The 19,199-nt window shown below is 57.2% G+C and overlaps 1 protein-coding gene across 1 annotated transcript; it reads right to left on the bottom strand.

The window, feature by feature from the left end:
- Window positions 1–273: 273 nt before the first annotated feature.
- Window positions 274–19,072, bottom strand: BCKDHA (branched chain keto acid dehydrogenase E1 subunit alpha). The gene is made up of 9 exons (XM_079723606.1): window positions 18,959–19,072; window positions 10,687–10,866; window positions 10,500–10,586; window positions 6,646–6,754; window positions 4,408–4,569; window positions 2,490–2,696; window positions 2,226–2,367; window positions 1,833–2,004; window positions 274–784 (listed from the first exon to the last, which is right to left on the bottom strand). Exons 1-9 carry the CDS (start codon window positions 19,064–19,066, stop codon window positions 614–616), a joined length of 1,338 nt encoding a protein of 445 aa, XP_079579732.1. The 5' UTR covers window positions 19,067–19,072; the 3' UTR covers window positions 274–613.
- Between the last annotated feature and the right edge of the window lie 127 nt (window positions 19,073–19,199).

The following is a 19,199-nucleotide window of genomic DNA, read 5'->3' as shown; positions in this document are numbered from 1 at the left end:
ACTGGGCAAGGCCGGCTCCAACGGCCTCCTGGTCACCTTGCTGGACACCAGCTTTGACCCGTTCTATGGGAGACAAGAGGCTGTCTCCGGAGGACCCCACCCCCATCCTGTTTGCTGACGCTGACCTTCCAGCTTGCAAACGTTTCTGGAGTAAGAAGATAGCGCAACAGACTTGGCCTTATTTATCTCAACTGGAGAAGCAGGGGTGGTCCCAAACCAGTCATGCTCCCACATCCCAAACTCCAGGAAACAGAAACCAGAGGTAGCACGGAGCCAAATGCAGAGACACAGTTTATTCACTACCTGCTGACCACCTCTCGCTCTGACTAAGTTCCACAGGCTGACCTGCCACGTCCACCCCCAGCCCTGAGGGGCTTCCAGTCCTGGAGGTGCCCTTGCCCAGCCCCTGGGAGAAGACCCTGTAACTAAAGGCAAAGAAGGGGCTGACCAAGGCCCCACCAATGTAACAGCCTGGAGAGGCAGGAGCCGCCCCAAGGGCTGCCCTGGCCCGAGTGTGCTGCAGGGAGCTGTCAGGGGAAGGGGGTAGCATCCTGCCCGTCACGTCTGCCCCTCAGAGGCAGAGTTGAGGTAGGTGGGGACGGGGCAAGTAGCCTCACTTCTCGAAGTGATCCAGGGGGTAGTGTTCCCCATAGGTCTGGAGGTGACGTGCCAAAGACTCCTGCTGCTTGCGGAGCTGGGTAGGCATCTCCTGATACACATCTGAGAAGAGCAGGCTGGGGCTGGGCTTCAGCTTCCGCTCGGCCTGCTCAAAGGCCTCCATCACCTGGGGGACAAGCGGCAGTGGGCAGGCAGCCGATCTCTCACCCAGGAACCTGCTTCCTACCTGTGGGATCTTGGCGAGGGGTTAAGCCCCCTGAGCCTCAAGTTCCCACGTGGACAATGGAAATAGTGGTGACGGGCTTCCCTGGTGGCTCAGTGGTTAAGAATCCACCTGCCAATGCAGAAGACACGGGTTCGAGGCCTGGTCCAGGAAGATCCCACATGCCGTGGAGCAACAAAGCCCGTGCGCCACAACTACCGAGCCTGCGCTCTAGAGCCCACGCCACAACTACTGAAGCCCGCGCACCTAGAGCCCGTGCTCCGCAACAAAGAGAAGCCACCGCAATGAGAAGCCCGCGCACCGCGACGAAGAGTAGCCCCTGCTCGCTGCAACTAGAGAAAGACCGCACGCAGCAACGAAGACCCAGCGCAGCCAAAAATAAATAAATTTAATAAATTAAAAAGAAAAAAAAACCAGTGGTGACAACTGATGTCCCAAATCCCAGCATCTCCATCCTTAGCAGAACCAGGCACTATACTAAGAGTATGGAATCGATTCAGCCTCTCAGCAGCCCTAAGAAGCAGGCAACTCAGAGGTGAGGAAACCGAGGCACAGAAAAGAGAAGGGACGTGCCCACGATGACGTGGTCAGGGGCAGAGCCAGGAAGCACATGCTGCCCAACACCAGGGTCTGCCCTGCCCACTGGGCCGCAGTGCTTCTGGTGTCTGATGACCAGGGCCGAGGAGGGCAGTCCACAGACTCTGGCGGACACTTACACACCATCTGGATCAGATGCAAACCCTCAGACAAGCTTCTGAGGTGGGTACCCCAGTATCCCTCTTCAGAGGTGAAGGAGCTGAGGGCAGAACACGGCTGAGGTGCACGTGTCCTGGCATCATGACATTAGAGACGTCACCAGGGTTATCCCCGAGACTGCCAATTCAGTGGCCCCCAACCCCCAGCCTCCCCACCCTTCCAGGGTTCTCTGTGACACACCATCCCGGAACACGACCCCTGGGGTGGTTTCCAACAGAGGGTGGCCCTTCCTCACCTTCTTGCGGGACTGCTTCCTCCAGGCCTTCTCCTGCTCGTCGTCCCACCAGCCACAGCTCTGCAGGTAGTGCCTCAGCCGGGAGATGGGGTGGTCCTGCTTGTCCCAGTAATTGACCTCATCCACTGAGCGGTACGCTGAGCTGTCGTCACTGGTGCTGTGGTGCCCGATCCTACCAGCGGGAGGGGGACCCAGGGTCAGGCCGGCGCCCCTCAGGTGAAGGTCAGGAAGGAAGGGGTGGACTAGGGGAGAAGGGGGGAATGGAATAAAGGCCGGAAGGGGCTACACGGGGCAGGGCAGTGGGGTTGTACCGCGGGGACGGTGATCAATGTGGGGGAGGTGCTGAGGACGGCAGCAGTCGAGGCTGGGGACCGACGGGGGGGCAGCAGGCACCTGTAGGTCATGGCCTCAATGAGGAAGGGCTGGTTTTCCGCCACGGCCCGCCGCCGGGCCTCCTTGGTGGCGTTGTACACAGCAAACACATCATTGCCGTCCACGCGGATGGACAGGATGCCGTATCCAGGGCCTCGAGCCGCTGTAGGGACAGGGAGGCAGGTCAGGCCCCAGGGCTCAGGTGAGACAGGAGCAGGGAGTGGGGAGAGAGGGGAGGAAGGAGAGGGTGCAGGCAGGGCGGGGAGCAGCCACCAGGGCCCGTACCGATGCCATCCCCGCGGTACTGCTCGGAGGTGGGCGTGGAGATGGCATAGCCGTTGTTCCGGCAGAAGAAGATGATGGGGCACTCGAGGGTGGCGGCGAAGTTGAAGCCGGCGTGGGCGTCCCCCTCACTGGCCGCGCCCTCTCCGAAGTAACAGATGATGACCCTGTTGGCGTTGGCCCGCTTGGCCGCGTAGGCTGCCCCCACCGCTGCAGGAGCAGAGACACGCGTCTCCCTGCACTCATACCCTCCCAGCGTCCACACCCTCGCACCCCAACCCCCGGGGCTCCGGCCCTCAGGCTAGCGGTTGCCAAGGTCTGGGGGCAAAGAAAACACCTGAGCCGCCCCTCCCCTCCCCCAGAAGCTGCCCCGCCCACAGTCTCCTCCCCTTGGCTGACGGCAGCTCCATCCTTCCAACTGCTCAGGCCACAAACTAAAGCATCTTTGACTCCTGACTTTCTGTCACGCCCCCATATGCCCGCTTGACCTTCAAAATGGAGCCAGAATCTGAGCCCTTCTCCCCACTCCTTAACCTCTCCCTGGTAGTCCCGGCCCCACCTCTGGCCCAAGCAGCCTCCTCCCCAGCCCCCTGCTCCTCCCACCCAAGCTGTTACCCTCAGGGCAGGTGGTTCTGCAGAGGACTCCTCCCCCTCCCCCAGCTCGGGTCCACTCTGGGTCAAAGTGTCTTCGAGAGTCCACAGCCTGAGACCCCACCTGCGCGCACCCCTCCTTCCACACCTGTCCCAATGGCTCCTCCTGGCACCTCAGACACGTCACCGAGCAGGCACCCGCCTCCAGATCCCGGGTGGCTCCCTCTCTCACCTTCTGGTCTGTACTTTCACCTGGTGACACGTGTCCCCACCTTCCCCCATCAAGAACCGCTCCCTCTCAGCTTTATTTTTCCCTGTGGGCCTTATCACCCCTGACATACTCCATGTGTTACTTCATCCTGTTTATTGTCCGTCTCTCCCACCAGTGTCAGCACCAGGAAGGCTGAGGTTTTTGCTGCCTCTGTTCAATGCACCTAGAATGGCACCCAGCACACAGCATGGACTCCATATACTGGCCAACTGAGTGACTTAACTGGTCACCCAAATGGAAGATGAGGGCCAGGCCCCACCTTATGGAAAGCCTACGAAATGGAAATCAGTGAAAATGCTACCTCCTCCCAGAAAGCTGCCCTGTCCGCCTCCCACCTCAGACACAAACTGCTCCTGTTCCCAAATAATAGAACACACCGGGCGAACGTGCCCAGGGCCCTCTGACATGCCAGGCACTCTAAGCCCTGTACACATCAGTTCATGTGTCTGCCCTGGAGCAGACTGACCCTCAACCGAGTGCAGGCTCCACAGGACGGGGGGCGGGGGCTGTCCACATCCCTGTTTTTGCACTGTGTGGCCGCAGCCCTCCCCCGGCGGGTCTGCTTCACAAGCAGTCACCTTTAACAGAAGCCACACCACCTGCGCTAAGCAACGTGGGCTTGCGGAGTAAGCTTTAGGGGAGTCACTCAGGACAGAGGCAGGGCAGGGCCGGGGTGGAGAACCCAGGCTCTGGAGCCACATGGTCCACGATTTGAGTGCCTACTCTTCTTGCTACCTGCCGGGTGACCTTCAGTAAGGAAGCTGGCACACGCTCAGTCCCATGCAGTTGGCTGTGCCGGTGAATGAACACAGGTGGGCACAAGCGTGGGAAACTGAGAGCGTGACTGTGTCTGCTCAAACCTGCCGGATGGGGCAAAGACGCCACTAGAGCCCTCCTACGAGGGTCCCAGACAAGAGGGGTCTTGTAAGTCTAGAGCCCAGACCAGCGCTAGGACCGTGGCGCCACCAGGAAGCCCCCGGAAGGGATGGAGGAGGCTAGGGCCTGAGCAGGGTAACGACGTCAGACTGTGGGGCCGGGGCCCGGGACGTGCATCCTCACCCTGAGGGATCTGCGTGGCCAGTGGAGAGGAGATGGTGACGAAATGGCGCTCCCTGCAGCCATAGTGGACGGGCATCTGGCGCCCCTTGCCCTGGTCGTTCACGTTGCCGTAGCACTGGGCCATGAACAGTTCCAGGGGGTAGTTCCGGTACATGAGCACACCTGGTGCAGGAGAAGGCAGGGTTACCGTGGCGGGTGGTGTGCGGGACAGGCCAACCCTGTGAGGGCCCCTGGGCCAGGCCCTTCCTGCCCGGGACCTGTTCCGCTGACTGTACTACAGCAGGGAAGGCGCGTTCGGATGCATATAGGGACCAGGCGGGTGCAGGAAGCAGGCGGGCAGAGCAGAAGGCACAGGCCTGCCTCAAGACGGAGGCTGCCGTTCAAACCAACTAACCTCTGCCCAGGGAGGCCAGATGGTCCAGTTTTTCAAAAGGAGCAATCCAGCTTGCTTTCTTTTGGGGGGAGGGTGGGCACTAGGGGAGAGGAGGGGAAGCTACCTGATTTTTAAGCGTTTCCACTAATTCATCTACTTAAAAAAAAAATCATCATATGAACCAAATAAAAGTATGGGCCGTGCTCACGACCTGTGGACTAGAGAGGAAATATTCAAACCTGCTCATGGCAGCAAAATCCTTTCTTCAAACAAAACCCGGGTGGACGCCCACCTCGTCATCAAAGGCGCCACAAGGCCGCACCTCTCTGACCCAAGCTTCGCACCAGCTGGCCCGCACAGCTGGTGGGGCTGGCGGGGGTTCCTTGTGGCCGCTCCAGTGGGAGGTGGGCAGGGGCCTCCACTCTGCTGCGAGGGGAACCGACACAGGCTCCAGGGTTTCCAGCACTGACGACAGCTCAGTACGCGCGACCGTTCTCAGTGCCCTTGTTCTCCCCACTTCACGGGAGACACAGAGTCACACGGGGAGCAGCTGCCCAGTCAGGACTGGGACAAGCGGGGCCTGCCTTTCCTCCTCGCCCCGCAAAGGCGCCCTCGGCAGCTGCCTGGATGCAGGGCCTTCCATGACCCTTGGTGCAGGACGGCTCACTCCTGCAGAGGTGGCCGGGGCCCAAACAGCCCCCGTGTGCAGAGCCCAGCGGCCGCCCGTAACTCCAGGACCCTCGCTCCAGGCCCTGCTTGGAGCCCTCCCCAGACAGATCCCCTCAGCAGAGACAGTGGGAAGCGCTTAGCAGACGTGGCAGGGGCCTGGCTTGCGGCCCAATGCCCAGGCAAACCTAACGATGCGGAACCACGGACAGCGTCACGGGGCATCTGCTCCCCTGGAGCATGTGGGGTGGGGGGTCTGGTGCAGCTGAGACAGTAGATAGTCTGAGAGCAGACTGGAAGGCTGTGCTGGTCCCGGGAGCGCTCTGGGCAGCCTGCCTGACCAGGCCACACCTCCCCACTGAAGAGCTGTCCCCGGGTGAGAGGCCTTGGTCACGACACCGCCTCTGACTCCGAGTGCTTACCCCACGCCAGGCCCTGTGCTGAGGGCTTTGCGTCATCTGCCCTGTGAAACCCCTCAACAACCGTCTTGGGAGGGTTCACCGTCTCCCACTGTAGATGAGGAAACTGAGGCAAGGAGCAGTTAAGCAACCTGCCCAAGACCGTGCAGCACCTGAGAGGAAGGGTCAGATCTGGCTCCCCTGCCGGGCCCCATACCAACAACTGCTCTGGAAGCCCACCCTCAGCTCCCCGGGCTCACTCCTGCACCCCCGGTCTCTCCTTAACACTCATCCGTTTTCTTCATTCCTAGTCGTTGCTCCTTCCATCCTCTCCCTCATTCACTCAGAAGTTAGCCGCTCCCAGGCTGGAACACGCCCGCGCATCTGCTTCGGCTGCGGCTGCGTGCAGGATACAGCACCTGGGAAGAGGCCAGCTCGGCCTGGCCTCACTGTAGGCTCGCGGCAGCCCCACAGCGCAAGGGGTTGCCATCCCATCATAATCTCTATTTCAAAGATGAGAAAACTGAGGCTCAGAGAACGGAAGTGACTTGCCCCAAATCGAACAACTGGTCACCAGCAGGGCATGGAATGGTCAGGAGCACAGGCTCTTAACTACGATACTGCCAGGCCTCCGCGGAGGGGAAGCACCCTTAGGCCTCCCTGGCAAGGTGCCGCTCCCAGAAGAGCCCACTGGTAACTAATGTGGGCCTCGCCTTCCTAGCAGGAGGGACTGGGCCTGACCTGTCTCAACGGGGACCACAGAGCCAGGTCCCTGGCACCTGCTGCCACGGGCAGACGTACCTGCCTCCCGGTACTGGCCAAACACCAGGTCCGTGCTGTCCAGGGCTGCTGCGCTCCCCACGTGCGTCCCCTCCTCACCATAGTTGGTCATGTAGAAGGATATCCGGCCCTGGGGGTGGCGGAGGGCCCAGAGGGCCGGGTCCAGTTAGACCGGGCAATGACAGAGAAACATCCGAACGCTGACCCACTTCTGATTACTCTGTGATTCAACAGATGCTCCCTGAAGGCCGACTCTGGGCCAGGCCACGCTGGCGCTCCTGCCTTCACAGAGGAACCGCCAGGTTGGTTAGAGCCAGGGCGATGGGGCTGCCTGATGGGGGCTGAAGGGGTACCCGCCCCACTGTGGAGGGGCATGGAGGAGCAATGCCTAGGCCGAGCAAAGGTAGGGAGGGTGGAGGTTTCCAGGCGGAGAGAACAAGAAAGGCCATGAGGTCAGAAGGGCTGGGACACAACGTGGGAGGGGGGGAGGACGACGAGGAGGGAGAGAGAGAGGCAGGACCCAGGTAGCGCAGGGAACGCCGTGTCGGACTTTACCCTGAGGACGACGGTAACCCGCCAACAGTTCTCAGGGGAGAGATGTTTTAAAAATGTCTCTCAGGCTACCACGTGGGAACGGATGGAGGAGACAGGAACGAGTGCCAAGCGCCAGGTGGGAGGGGGTGCGGCCTGGCCTGGTGGTGGCAGGCGGCAGGGAGAGGATGGCTGAGAGTCTTGAGAAGCAGAGTGAGCGGTGCAGGGAGCGGCGACCTGTGTTGGTTCCCTACACCGGTGCCCGGGGCAACTCCCTTCTCCTAAGCCCCCTAATCCCAGAGCCTGGAAAAATATGTTCCCAGCCTCCCTTACAGTCAGAAGTGGCCACAGGACACAAGTTCTAGCCAGAGAATTAAGCGGAAGCCTGTTTTTGCTTTCTTGATAAAAGAGGTCACTGCAGCTGCTGCCACCCCTTCCCTCCAGGTTTGCACACAGCCGTGAAGCCTGGACCTGTGGCAGCCATCTTGTGAACGTGAGGCAAGAAGCACAGGGCGAAAGCCAAGTCGCCCACGATGGTGAAGCAGAAAGGGAGGAGGTCTGGGTTCCTGATGGGGGTGCTGAGCAGCAGAATGGATTTCTAACGAAATACCTAAGGGCAGAGTGAATGAAAGGGGAAAGTGATAGTGAGGGGGTGGGAAGGGACAGGGAATACCAGTAGGTCTCCAGTTTGGGCAAATGGGTGGACGGTGGTACCGTCTCTGAGAAATGGCCTAAGGGCGGAAGAGGAGAAGGTCCGGGAGGAAGGTGCTGAGGTCAAGTCTGGACTGGCTGAATCTGGTGAGGGACACCCGGGGTGAGAAGCCAAGCAGATCGGGGGCTAAGGGGTGAAGTCTGGCTGGAGATCTGGGAGCCCTGGCACAGAGATGGAGGTAAGCAGGACTGTGTGTAAGGTAAAAACGGAGCCAGCCGGGTCAGCAGCTGCAGGACGCCCTGTGCCCAGGCCTCACGTGTTCCGCAGGGGTCTCCTGTCGCAGTGGGGGAACCACAGATGAACAACACTTTCTTCCAAGTGGGGGGCCAACTGAAAGCAATGAGTGGGGCGGATGCTGGGTGCTGAGGGCCTGGCGGGGCTGCGAGGCTGGTGTGGGGAGGAGCCTGAGAGGGGGGCCCCCTGAGGAAACAGGACCTGGGCTAGTGGCAGAGGTCCCTGGTTGCCTACCCGGTATCAGATCCCTCTTCCTCTTTGCTAACAGACCTCATGCCACCACAGACAGCACCTGCCCGGACTAAAAGACTACCTTCTCAGTCTCCCTTGCAGCTGGGAGTGACCGATGAAACGTGTCATGTTTTCTGGTGGGACTGCCTGGCAAGTTCTATAAATGTGGGTGTGGGGAGACAGCTGGGCAGTGCCATGTTTGACCTTCCACCTTCCTTCTACCTCCTGCCTGGAACGAGACATGATGGAGGGGGCTCCAGCAGCCATTTGGTTTATGAGGGGCCCTGGAGGCTAGAAGCCAGTGCTGGGTATCCAATGACATTGTGGTGCCACCATACCAGCCCCGACCACCTATTTTCACATTTCTTTTATGCAAGAGAAAAAACCTATTAATCTGTTTAAACTGCTGCTTTTGGTTCTGTTGGGATGGGGGGCTGCTGGGATAACCCTAGCTAAGGAAGGCTGAAACCTGATGGCTGAGCTGATCTTACCGAGGGCTCCCTGTGTCAGCCAACAGGCGAGGGGCTTTACGTGCCGGGTCTCACAGAATTCCCACTCCCACCTGGTCGGGTGGGGTTGGGTGGGTTCTCTTGTTATTTCTATGTTTTAATACACTAAAGAAACCAAGGCAAAGACAAGAAAAATCACCTGCCTAAAGTTACATCTGTGACTGGACCCACATCCGTCAGGTTCCAAAGCCCCTGTCTGCGCAGCCAACCCAGGGGTCAGGAAGGAGCCCAGGCATGTGAGAGAGGGTGGGAGGGGTGGCCTGGCACTGAGGCCATGCAGAGGGGAGCAGATGGCCGAGACCACAGTGAATGGGAGACAGGGAGGACAGGAGGGGCAGGTCTTGATCCTGTGGACGGTAGGAGCCAAGGGAAGTTCCTGGGCAGGGTGGAAAACGCACACGTAGTGCTCCTGTGAACAAGAGAACCAGGGAGCTGGCTGCCCGCCTCATCTGCTCGGAACTGTCCTCATGGGCCTCGTGCTTTCAGTGCACAGTGGGGTCACAGTGGGGTCGCCTGGGGGCCTGATCCAAGTGCAGATCGCCAAGCCCATCCCCACTCCTGAGGACGAGCCTGCCCAGTATTCTTCCCACTTTCCTAACAGGGACCCCCCGCTCCTGCTCTCTGTCTCCGCAGCCCGGGAGGGACGGACTCCAGGTCTCTGCTCCCTTGGTTCCTGGGGGTGGGCACATGGCCCCGGCTTGGCCGGTCAATCACATGGGCTGGCTCAAGCGGGGGTCTGTGACCAAAGCCTGGCCAATAAGCGTCAGCTCTGGGCCTTTTGCTGGAACATTAGGGACCAGACATGCTCTTTCCACTGCTAAACAGAAAGGATAATAATTGCAAGACTGGTATCCGTGACAAATGCCAGTTTCACTGTTCCTAAGGCCATTAAGTAGGCCACCATCAATCCTCACAGCAACCCCATGAAGTAGCTAGAGACGAGAAAACTGAAGCACTGAAAGGCTAAGCAACTTTCCCAGGGCCACAAAGCTAGAGAGTGACAGAATGTGGACTCGAACTGCAGTCTAGCTCCAGAGCCCGTACCCCGAACCCTTTCTCTGCCACCTCTCCGTGAATCTGGAGCGTCCAGAGACCACGGCAGCTTGAGAATGAAGGAAGCCAAGGCGAAGGAGAGTAGAAGAGACACTCAGAGAGAGAAACGGGTCAGAAAACATGTTTTGAGACCCTGGGTCCAGCTGTGCCTGAAACAGGGCCTTATGGATTTGCAGTTAGTCGAGTCAACCAATTCCCTCTTTGCTGACACTGCTTTGACTGGGTCTCTGTCGGCTGATGCTAACACTGCTGAGTGTCCCACCGCGGCACCGTGGACACGGGCACCCCGGAAGCACCGAGAGCCACCCTGCTTCTCAGGACTGTGAGCACCCGAGAGGAAGGGGCGTCCAGTCTTCTGCCTGCCTGCCCTCTCCCAGCCTGGCGTACAGTAGGCTTTCCGTGGTCCGGTCCACCCTTCTGCCCTTGGGCAGGACCCTCCCACCCTCTTCCTCCAGAGCCCCAGCAGAACCCCAAGAACTCTAAGGACCTCAAGACAAGGATCTCCATTGCACCCCCTCCTCCTTGGGAGCTGTCTTTTGGCCCAAACACAGGTGGGGGGACCTCAGGTAATCCCCCGCTCCTCTCCCCAGCCCGCCCCCACGCACCTGTCTCTGGGACTCGTAGAGGACGCGGTCCATGGTATTGAGCAGCGTCATGGTCTCGTAGAACTTGCGCACCTTCTCCTGGGGCAGCTGCAGGTGGAGGCACAGACACATGTGGGCCAGCTGGGACCACAGGGGAGGAGACGGGCAAGGGGCCTGGGCACGGGGTCGGGGGGAAGCGGCCTCTCACGTGGGGATCCTCGCTGGGGTTGATGATCTGGCCCTGCCGGTCCATGACGCGGTAGATGGGGATCCCAGAGATGACATTGGGCTGGATGAACTCTAGCTTGTCTATAAACTCCGCTGAGGCCCCTGGGAACTGGGGCTTGTCATCCAGGGACGAGAAGTGCTGCTGCTGCCTCTGGGGATGCTGGGGAGAGAAGGCGGGGGAGGGGGGGAGGAGACGCCCATGTCAGGAGCAGCAGAGGTTCTGCAGGCTCAACCCCGCAGCGGCAGGCAGTGTGGCCTGGTGATTAAGCCACCACAGCCGCGGTGGACTCTGGGGCCTGATGCACAGGGTCTGAAGCCCGGCTCCGCCACCTTCCCAATGTGTCACGCATTGGGCAAGTTCCTACAACTGCTTTGTGTCTCGGCTCCTCAGCTGTAAAATTGGGGTGAAAAATCATAATGTCTACCACACAGGGTTGCTGTAAAGGTTAAATAATCTAATAAAGTGGCAGGCAGCTCAAGAACCAGTAGCTATTATTATCAGAGGCCCAAACTCCTCACCCTGGCATTCAAGGCCTCCCCAGGGCTGACCGCCGCTACCCCGTCCTCTCCATCTCCCACGGCTACCACAGACACACACACTCCCCTGCACAGTGACCTCCAATCAGCCAGAAGGGCTCCTTACTGACCCCTCTACCCACAAGGAGTCCACCCAGCTTAGAGCTTATGTCTGTGAGCCCTTAAGAGTCAGCCTGCCAAGTTCAAATCCCTTGCTGAGTGACCATGGGAATGGGACTTCCCCTCTTCAAGTCTCCCCTTTCTCAACCTGTAAAATGGAGAACACCTCATGGGAACATTGCGCAGCTCAAACAAAATCACGTGTATAAAACGCCGAGCAGAGTACTTGTACGTATAGTAAAGGCTCAAAAAGATGCTGATTGTCGTTTCTACCACCACATCTCTTGCTCTCTTCTCTGTACTAGAAGGCCTCTTTCCCCATCACCTGGCAAACTGCTCCACACACTTTACCACCCTCTCCACTCCAGTTCAGGAGCCCAGACTGACTCATTCAACAAATATTTGAGCACCTGCTTCGTTCCACGGGCTGTGCTGGGTTCTGGGGACCTAAGAGAGGCAAGACACCTGTCCCTGCTGCCCAGCAAGGAAGACAGAGCCTCAACAAGTAACGCCGAGCGGATGAGGGTGATGCGTATTCTCCCAGGAGAAGCCATGGGGTGAGAGCAGAGTGGAAGGAGGGTAAGGTCCCCCTGAGGAAGTGATATGAGAGCTGGGACCTGAAGGATATCTAGGAATCAGGGAAAGGGCATTTGAAGCTGGGGTAACAGGACACGCAAAAGGCAAAAAGTGAGCTTCCACATTGCTCACTTCCCTTGTGGAACTGGGAAGGAGTCCCGTGGGAAGCATCACCCCACCCCCACCCCGGCTGAGAGGAGGCCTGCTGGGGAAAGCCCGGAAGAAGCCTACATGTGCACCAGGAGGGGAACCAATTCCATTTCTCAGCACTTGAGCTAGAATGCCTTGAACTAGCCTCAGCATTGCAACAGCGCCCCTATATTAAGCCTTTGCCGGGCACCAGGCTGAGGTCCGCATGCAGAACCCTCACTGAGTCCTCAGAGCACATCCGTGAGGCAGAGAGTATGTACTGTTGCCCTTCAGACGAGGAAACGCAGGCTCAGGGAGGTAATATAACCTCCCTGCACCAGGCGCCAGGGCTAAAACAAATAAGTCAGGACTGGGCTTCAAACCTGGGCAGGGCTGACATCCAGACCCCTAAACCCAGGCCCCGAACCCCAGCTGCCACTGCTGGCCCACTTTGCAGACATCTGCATCTTTACTTTCCACCGGTCGCCAGGTTCCTCTCAGCTCAGTAACTGTGGCTTTACTTCCAATAGGCGCTGAAAAAGAATGTCTGGGCTTGTCATGAGCTGGATCTCACACATGGGTGCTCAAATGTGTTCCCCACCCTCCCTCCTTTAATTGTGGCAAAGAGGTCGTCCCAGGTTCCAGCAGCGGAATGTGAACATGTGTGCGTTTATCTGCATTTGTGATTGTGAGGATATAAAGGAAATTATACTCCCAACGGCAGGGCGGGTCCAGGCCTGACAACAGCACGGCAGCGGCCCAACTCTTGCAGACCGTGCTTCTGCCTTCTGAGCGCTCAGGAGGCGGGACCCTTCCATTCACCTAGAGGATCCATTCCTCTCATGTGTATCTCCCACACACATCACAAGCTCCAGGGAGGCAAGAAGCACGTCCACATTGGTTTACAGAACACACACTTCAACAGGCAATTACTGACCGAATGGATGAATGAGCGGCTAAGTTCACTGGCTTAGAATCAGACTGACCTGGGTTCCAATCTCTCAGCTCACTGCACAGCCCTCTGCAAAACACCGTGTCTCTAAATTTCCTTATCTGCGAAAAGGCTGCAGAGAGCTGCTGCAAAAAGTTCCTAAGGCACACAAAGGGTTCAGCAAAGGCACGGGACACGTTACATGCTCAAAAATTGGTAAAAGAGGAAAAACCCCAAAATCTAGGGTCAGGAAATGGCAAAAAGGAAACTGACTGGCACCCTGGGAAGATGGGGAAAAGAGGAGTTGGGGAGGGCTGACTGCATCTCAAGACTGTATTGTAATTCCAGACCGAGGCCCCAGCGGACACTCCAGAGAGAGGCTGAGACACAGGGGAGACGCCATCTGGGGAGGGGCTCTAGGATGGGAGGCCAGGGGCCAGGAGGACAGGGTCATGGGGCTCCGAACATACCCTGGTGTCAGGGCAGGACTGTCTGCCTCCAGAGGCTGGAGAGCTACAGTCAGGGTACCTTGATGCCCCCTGTACCCTGGAGTTGGGCTTTGGCCATGCCCCCTCTTCCTGGGCCTGTAGAGATGAAGGTGGTACCTACCCCACGGTTACTGTGTTGATTCCTTGAGCTACCAAAGGGATCGGCACAGTGCCTGGCCCTGAGGAAATGCTCCATAATGGAAGTGGGTGGTAAAATGCCTGCAGAGGATATATGCGTCCCTACCCATTTTTCCTTCTTTTTGGTGGGGGAGTGGGTTTGTCCTGGCGGCAGTGATCTACAATGGCAGAAGCTGCACAGATTTACACAAAGCCTTGAAGCCACGCTCTCTCCTACCACACAGGACACAGACGCCTGCTCTGGAAGGCCAAGGTCTGCCCCACAGGTACTGCGGTGGCCCCTCCTCGGGCCACTCCCTACGGGTCCACAGTTAAGGGCAGGGACTCTGAGCTGACTGCTACCTTCGGGAGTGTAACTACAGCTCCCGGAGCATCAGTTTCCTCATGTGTAAACCAAGGGCGGTGTGAACATCTATCTCACAGATGGTCCTGATTTTTTTTTTGACAGCGTTTTTTTTTTTTTAATTTATTTATTTTTGGCTGCATTTATTTATTTATTTCGTTGCTGTGCGTGGGCTTTCTCTAGTTGCGGCCAACGGGGGCCACTCGTTGCGGTGCGCAGGCTTCTCATTGCGGTGGCTTCTCTTGTTGTGGAGCACGGGCTCTAGGCGTGCAGGCTTCAGCAGTTGTGGCATGAGGGCTCAGTAGTTGTGGCTCGCGGGCTCTAGAGTGCAGGCTCGGTAGTTGTGGCGCACGGGCTTAGTTGCTCCGCAGCAAGTGGGATCTTCCCGGACCAGGGCTTGAACCCATGTCCCCTGCATTGGCAGGTGGATTCTCAACCACTGCGCTGGCAGGGAAGCCCGGTCCTGAGAATTTAAAGAGCTCCTGTGTGTACAGTGCTCAGCCCAGTGCCTGACACATAACAAACACTCGATAAATATGAGTAGCTAACAAGTGGACTTGATGACCGTAGCGGTCAAACAAGTAATCACTGAATATTTGCTCCAAGTCAGGCCCTGAACTGAGGGCTGGGGACAACGGGGAGAGACAGATGACAGACACTGAACGCACAAGCTATAGTCAGGAGGGGCGATGTCAGAGGAGGCAGGATCGCAGAGAAGTTAGTTAACACGTAGGCAGGGCAGGATGAGGGCTGGAGAGCCAAGCGGCCTGTGTTTGAATCCTGGCTCTGTCCCTTTCCGGCCACGTCACCTTGGGTAGGAGACTGTCTCCCTGAACCCGCGTCCCCTCGTGAAAATAAGAGTTTCCATTTCACTGGCTGGTGGTGAGGCGGGTGTAAAGCACCTGCCGTAGCTCGAGGAGGAAGGCTTTCACTAGCTGCATCACAGGCAGCAGGAGGAAAAGCTTCCTGGAGAAGGGGGAGTGAAGCTGAGGCCTGAGGGACGAGCCGGGGTGAGCCAGGCAAAGGCTGGGGGAAGAACACGTCAGTCCTTGGGAAGGACAAAGGCTCTGAGGCAAGAGGAGAGATCCTGGCACCCTGGAGACCACCTGGCTGTAGCACGTTAACCACAGCAGTTAACTACGTGCCTCGGCGCCACACCAGGCACCTGCTGTATGGTGCCTGTGTCTCACTGAGCCTGCACAGCACCCAGGTGAAGCAGGCGCCATGACCACACCTCCGTACCACACAGGTGGCCCCGAGGCTCAGAGGGGTTAGGTGACTTGGCCATGACCCAGGGAGATCATGAGCAGTGATGTCAGCATATGAAGCCAGGCAGCCTGCCCACTACAGGGAAGCTGGAGAGAAGAGCGGGGTCCAGCCAGGGAAGGCTGTGTGGATGGGGCCAGTTAACCGAGTCCTCTGAAGCTAGGACAGCTGAGGCCGGCCAAGCCTGCTCTCTCCCTGGAGTCTTGAGGCACTCTGCCTCAAAGAGTGCAAAGCTGACCTTGGCTTTACTTCCAGCTCAGGAATGTCACTGACCTCATCAGCGGCCTCCCCTTCCGGTTGGGGAGGCCAGGGAAGTGCGGAGATGGATCAGGCTTTCTCTGGCCTCAGGGACCCGGGGGCTTTAGCAGCACTAAGCTCCCCCAGCCACTGAAAATGGGAAGCATCCTTTCCCTGCATCAGTCAAGGCCACCACTGATACACTGCTCCTGGGGGAAAACAGCAGCCCCCATTTCTTGAGCCCTTACCGAGCACATGGATATATGTGTCAGTGCTTCCTAAGAACTGTTTCCTTTAACCCTCAGCGTATCTCTCTGAGGGAGGTACTGCTATTGTCCCTGTTTTACACATTGAGACCAGTCATGGGGTCAGGAAAGCTTCTCTGAGGAAGTGAACTCTCAGCCTGACACCTGAAGGACCATATCCCTACAAAGGCCTCCGGGTGGGAGGAGCTCATCCAAAGAAAGGGGAAAATGGCCAGTGGGGGCTGAAGGGCAGTGAAGGGAGGGCATGATGGGGGCTGAGGCCGGCTCTTCCCACCCTCTCTTCCCACCAGCCCCAGGCAGAGGCTGACGATACACACCATGTCTGGACTAAGCAGGATGTTGCAAGACCTGAACCGAAGCCCTACCCCCTCTCCTCCTGGCAGCCTGGTACTGCGGAAAGAGACTAGGCTTTGGAGTCCGGAGCTCCAAGTTCAGACCTCACCTCTCTGAGCTTCAGTCTCCTCCCCTGTAATAAAAGAAAACTACCAGTACATACCTTGCAGTATGGCAGTATTAAATACAATAATGGTGTCAGTTGGCACTATAAATGATAAAGTGCTTCATTAAGACACTAGCCAAGGACTTGACTGGTGGAGCAGTAGTTAAGAATCCGCCTGCCAATGCAGGGGACACGGGTTCGAGCCCTGGTCCGGGAAGATCCCACATGCCAAGGAGCAACTAAGCCCGTGTACCACAACTACTGAGCCTGTGTTCTAAAGCCTGCATGCCACAACTACTGAGCCCACGAGCCACAACTACTGAAGTCTGTGAGCCTAGAGCCCTGCTCCGCAGCATGAGAAGCCACCGCAATGAGAAGCCCACGTACCGCAATAAAGAGTAGCCCCCGCTCTCCGCAATTAGAAAAAGCCCAACGTAGCCATAAATAAATAAATAAATAGATTTTAAAAAATTAAATGAGGGCTTCCCTGGTGGCACAGTGGTTGAGAGCCTGTCTGCCGATGCAGGGGACATGGGTTCGTGCCCCGGTCCGGGAAGATCCCACATGCCGCGGAGCGGCTGGGCCCGAGAGCCATGGCCACTGAGCCTGCGCGTCCGGAGCCTGTGCTCCGCAACGGGAGACGCCACAACAGGGAGAGGCCCGTGTACCGCAAAAAAAAAAAAAAAAAATTAAATGAGAACTTCAATTCCTCTGTCATGCTAAGCCACATTTCAGGTGCTCAGTAGCCACGTGTGGCTAGTGGCTACTGTACTTGACAACATAGCTATAGAACACTGCTATCATTACAAAAAGTCCTGTTGACCAGATCAGGCTCAAAATCTTTGACTAAATGCTACTACACCTTCCCTCCCCTCAAAAAAAAAAAAATTCCTTTTTAAATTTTAAGGAAAAAAACAAGTGAAATACTTAAAAGTGGAGAAGAAAAAACAGGGACTCTAAAAATATATACGCAAAACGTAGGGACTCTGAAAGACCTCCTGCCCCCAACCCAACCCACCAAAAAAAAAAAAAGGAGAGGAAGTAAGTGAGAAGGGCAGCGAGGAGACTGAGCCAGGAAGGAAGCGGATTTAATCAGTCATGAATGACCCTTCCCTACTCCTGCCCCAGTCCAGCCCACCCCCACCGCGCAGGCCCAACCAATGGGCTCTAGGGAGCTCAGCTGTGGGGAATGTGACTGCTCAAAAAAAAAAAAAAAACTGACCGAGAACAGCCCAAAGGCAGGGACTCTCCCACCTCCATCTTGCTCCAGCAGCCCTTCGGAAACTACCTGCGTCAACTCCCTTCCCAGGTGTCCCCACACCTCACTCCCAGCCCATGTTCTTGCCCCCGTTTCTCTCCCTAGCTAGAGCTTCTTCCCACAGATTCCATCTTCCCTTCCCAATGGTTTGGGCATCAGATGGTCAGGCCCAACCCCACAAGATCTCGATAGATTTCCCGCCAAGGCCCTCACCAATCCAGACCCTCCCAAGGTCACCTCCTTTCTTCTCCCCCATCTCCGAGGACAGTTTCTGTCCCTTCCGTCCACCCTCACTTTCAACAGCGGCCAACATTCCAATTGCACTCGTCATATACCAGGTCCTGTTCTTAGCACTTTACACATTTAATTTACACAACCCTAAGACGTGGCCATTGTTAGCATGTTACAGAGGGGGAAATTAGGTCCAGAGAGCAGCAGTCCCTTGCCCAAAGCTACAGAGCTGGAAAGTGGCAGATTAGGGACATGGCGCCACATGGTCTAGCTCCTGAGCCCATCTTCTTAACCACGACTCTCTTATATGCGAAATCTTAGTTCACAGCTTTTCTCAGCCCCCGGCCTCTCTCCTAAATAGCGGCTCCTAACTAGATTTGTGCTGTGTGAGCTAGCAATTAGCAGCATCAACCTAACACTTTTTTTTTTTTTTTTTTTTTTTTTTTGGTACGCGGGCCTCTCACTGTTGTGGCCTCTCCCGTTGCGGAGCACAGGCTCCGGACGCGCAGGCTCAGCGACCATGGCTCACGGGCCCAGCCGCTCCGCGGCATGTGGGATCCTCCAGGACCGGGGCACGAACCCGTGTCCCCTGCATCGGCAGGCGGACTCCCAACCACCGCGCCACCAGGGAAGCCCAACCTAACACTTTTGACAAGAAACAAAGCATTTATCAAGTGTTTCTAAGAAATGTGGGCTAAGTGCTCTGGCTGGACCTCTCTCCCCCCGCCCCCGCTCCCACTCCCTCATTAATTCAACAAATATTTATTGATCACCTTCTCTGCAGAGTCACCAAAACCGACAAGGCATTCTATCAGGGGGCACAGGATCAAACGACTTTTTTACGCAATTCATTTAAAAATCAGAGTTAGAGCAAAGGGCACCCTAAAAGCCCCTGGTGGGAAACCTGATCTCTCTTTTCTCCTCCTTGAAGTGGGGGGAGTCTTTACCGAGAAGAAAGTCTGTCCCTTACAAAGGCAGTTTTCTCCAACCCCTGAGAGGAAAGGTCACACCTTCCCCCCACCCCGCCGTGTCCTCCAAGCGGCCTCCCCTGGGGAACGGCAGCAACTAATAAGTAACTCCCTCGCTCTCTCCAAGTTGTCTCTCTCCCTCAGGGTTACAAAGGAGCTGCCTGGCTTTTCTCCTAAGGAACTGGAAGTTCTTCCCTTGGGTGTCCTCTCCAAGTGGTTCTCCCAGCCCTTGTCCTTTCTGTAACAGCCCTTCCTCCACTCCCTACAGGGACCCCCACACTCTGAAGACAGCGTAAACATCCCTATACCTCCTTGGAGAAAACTCCCCGGTGTCCCAGGTACTCACTGATCTAGCCAGCCCACGAGCCCCTGGCCGCCGCAGGAGCAGTAGGCCAACCCGGCCCAAGCCTCGACTTGACCCCCAGACCCTCACCGCGGCAGCCGCCACCGCCATCTTGGCTAACAATACCTCGCCGATCCGCCCCTCCTCGCCGAGCTTGGGGCTGCCACTTCAAAAGCCTGACGCAAATGCCAGCATCACCCTGTCAAGAAACCACTTGCTACTAGTCCTGCGGTCTCTAGTACAC

This window comes from Hyperoodon ampullatus, assembly GCF_949752795.1.
Source record: "Hyperoodon ampullatus genome assembly, chromosome: 18".
Classification (NCBI taxonomy): Eukaryota; Metazoa; Chordata; class Mammalia; order Artiodactyla; family Ziphiidae; genus Hyperoodon; species Hyperoodon ampullatus.
This window is presented reverse-complemented; position numbering and strand designations above follow the sequence as displayed.

Bases quoted from the DNA above. Each gene is read 5' to 3' on its own strand.
- BCKDHA (XM_079723606.1), bottom strand. From the start codon at position 19,066: ATGGCGGTGGCGGCTGCCGCGGTGAGGGTCTGGGGGTCAAGTCGAGGC. The intron at 2,697-4,407 runs GTGAGGATGCAC...CTGCTCCTGCAG, and splicing joins GGCCACGCAGATCCCTCAGG to CGGTGGGGGCAGCCTACGCG. The intron at 785-1,832 runs GTGAGGAAGGGC...CTTGTCCCCCAG, and splicing joins GGAAGCAGTCCCGCAAGAAG to GTGATGGAGGCCTTTGAGCA.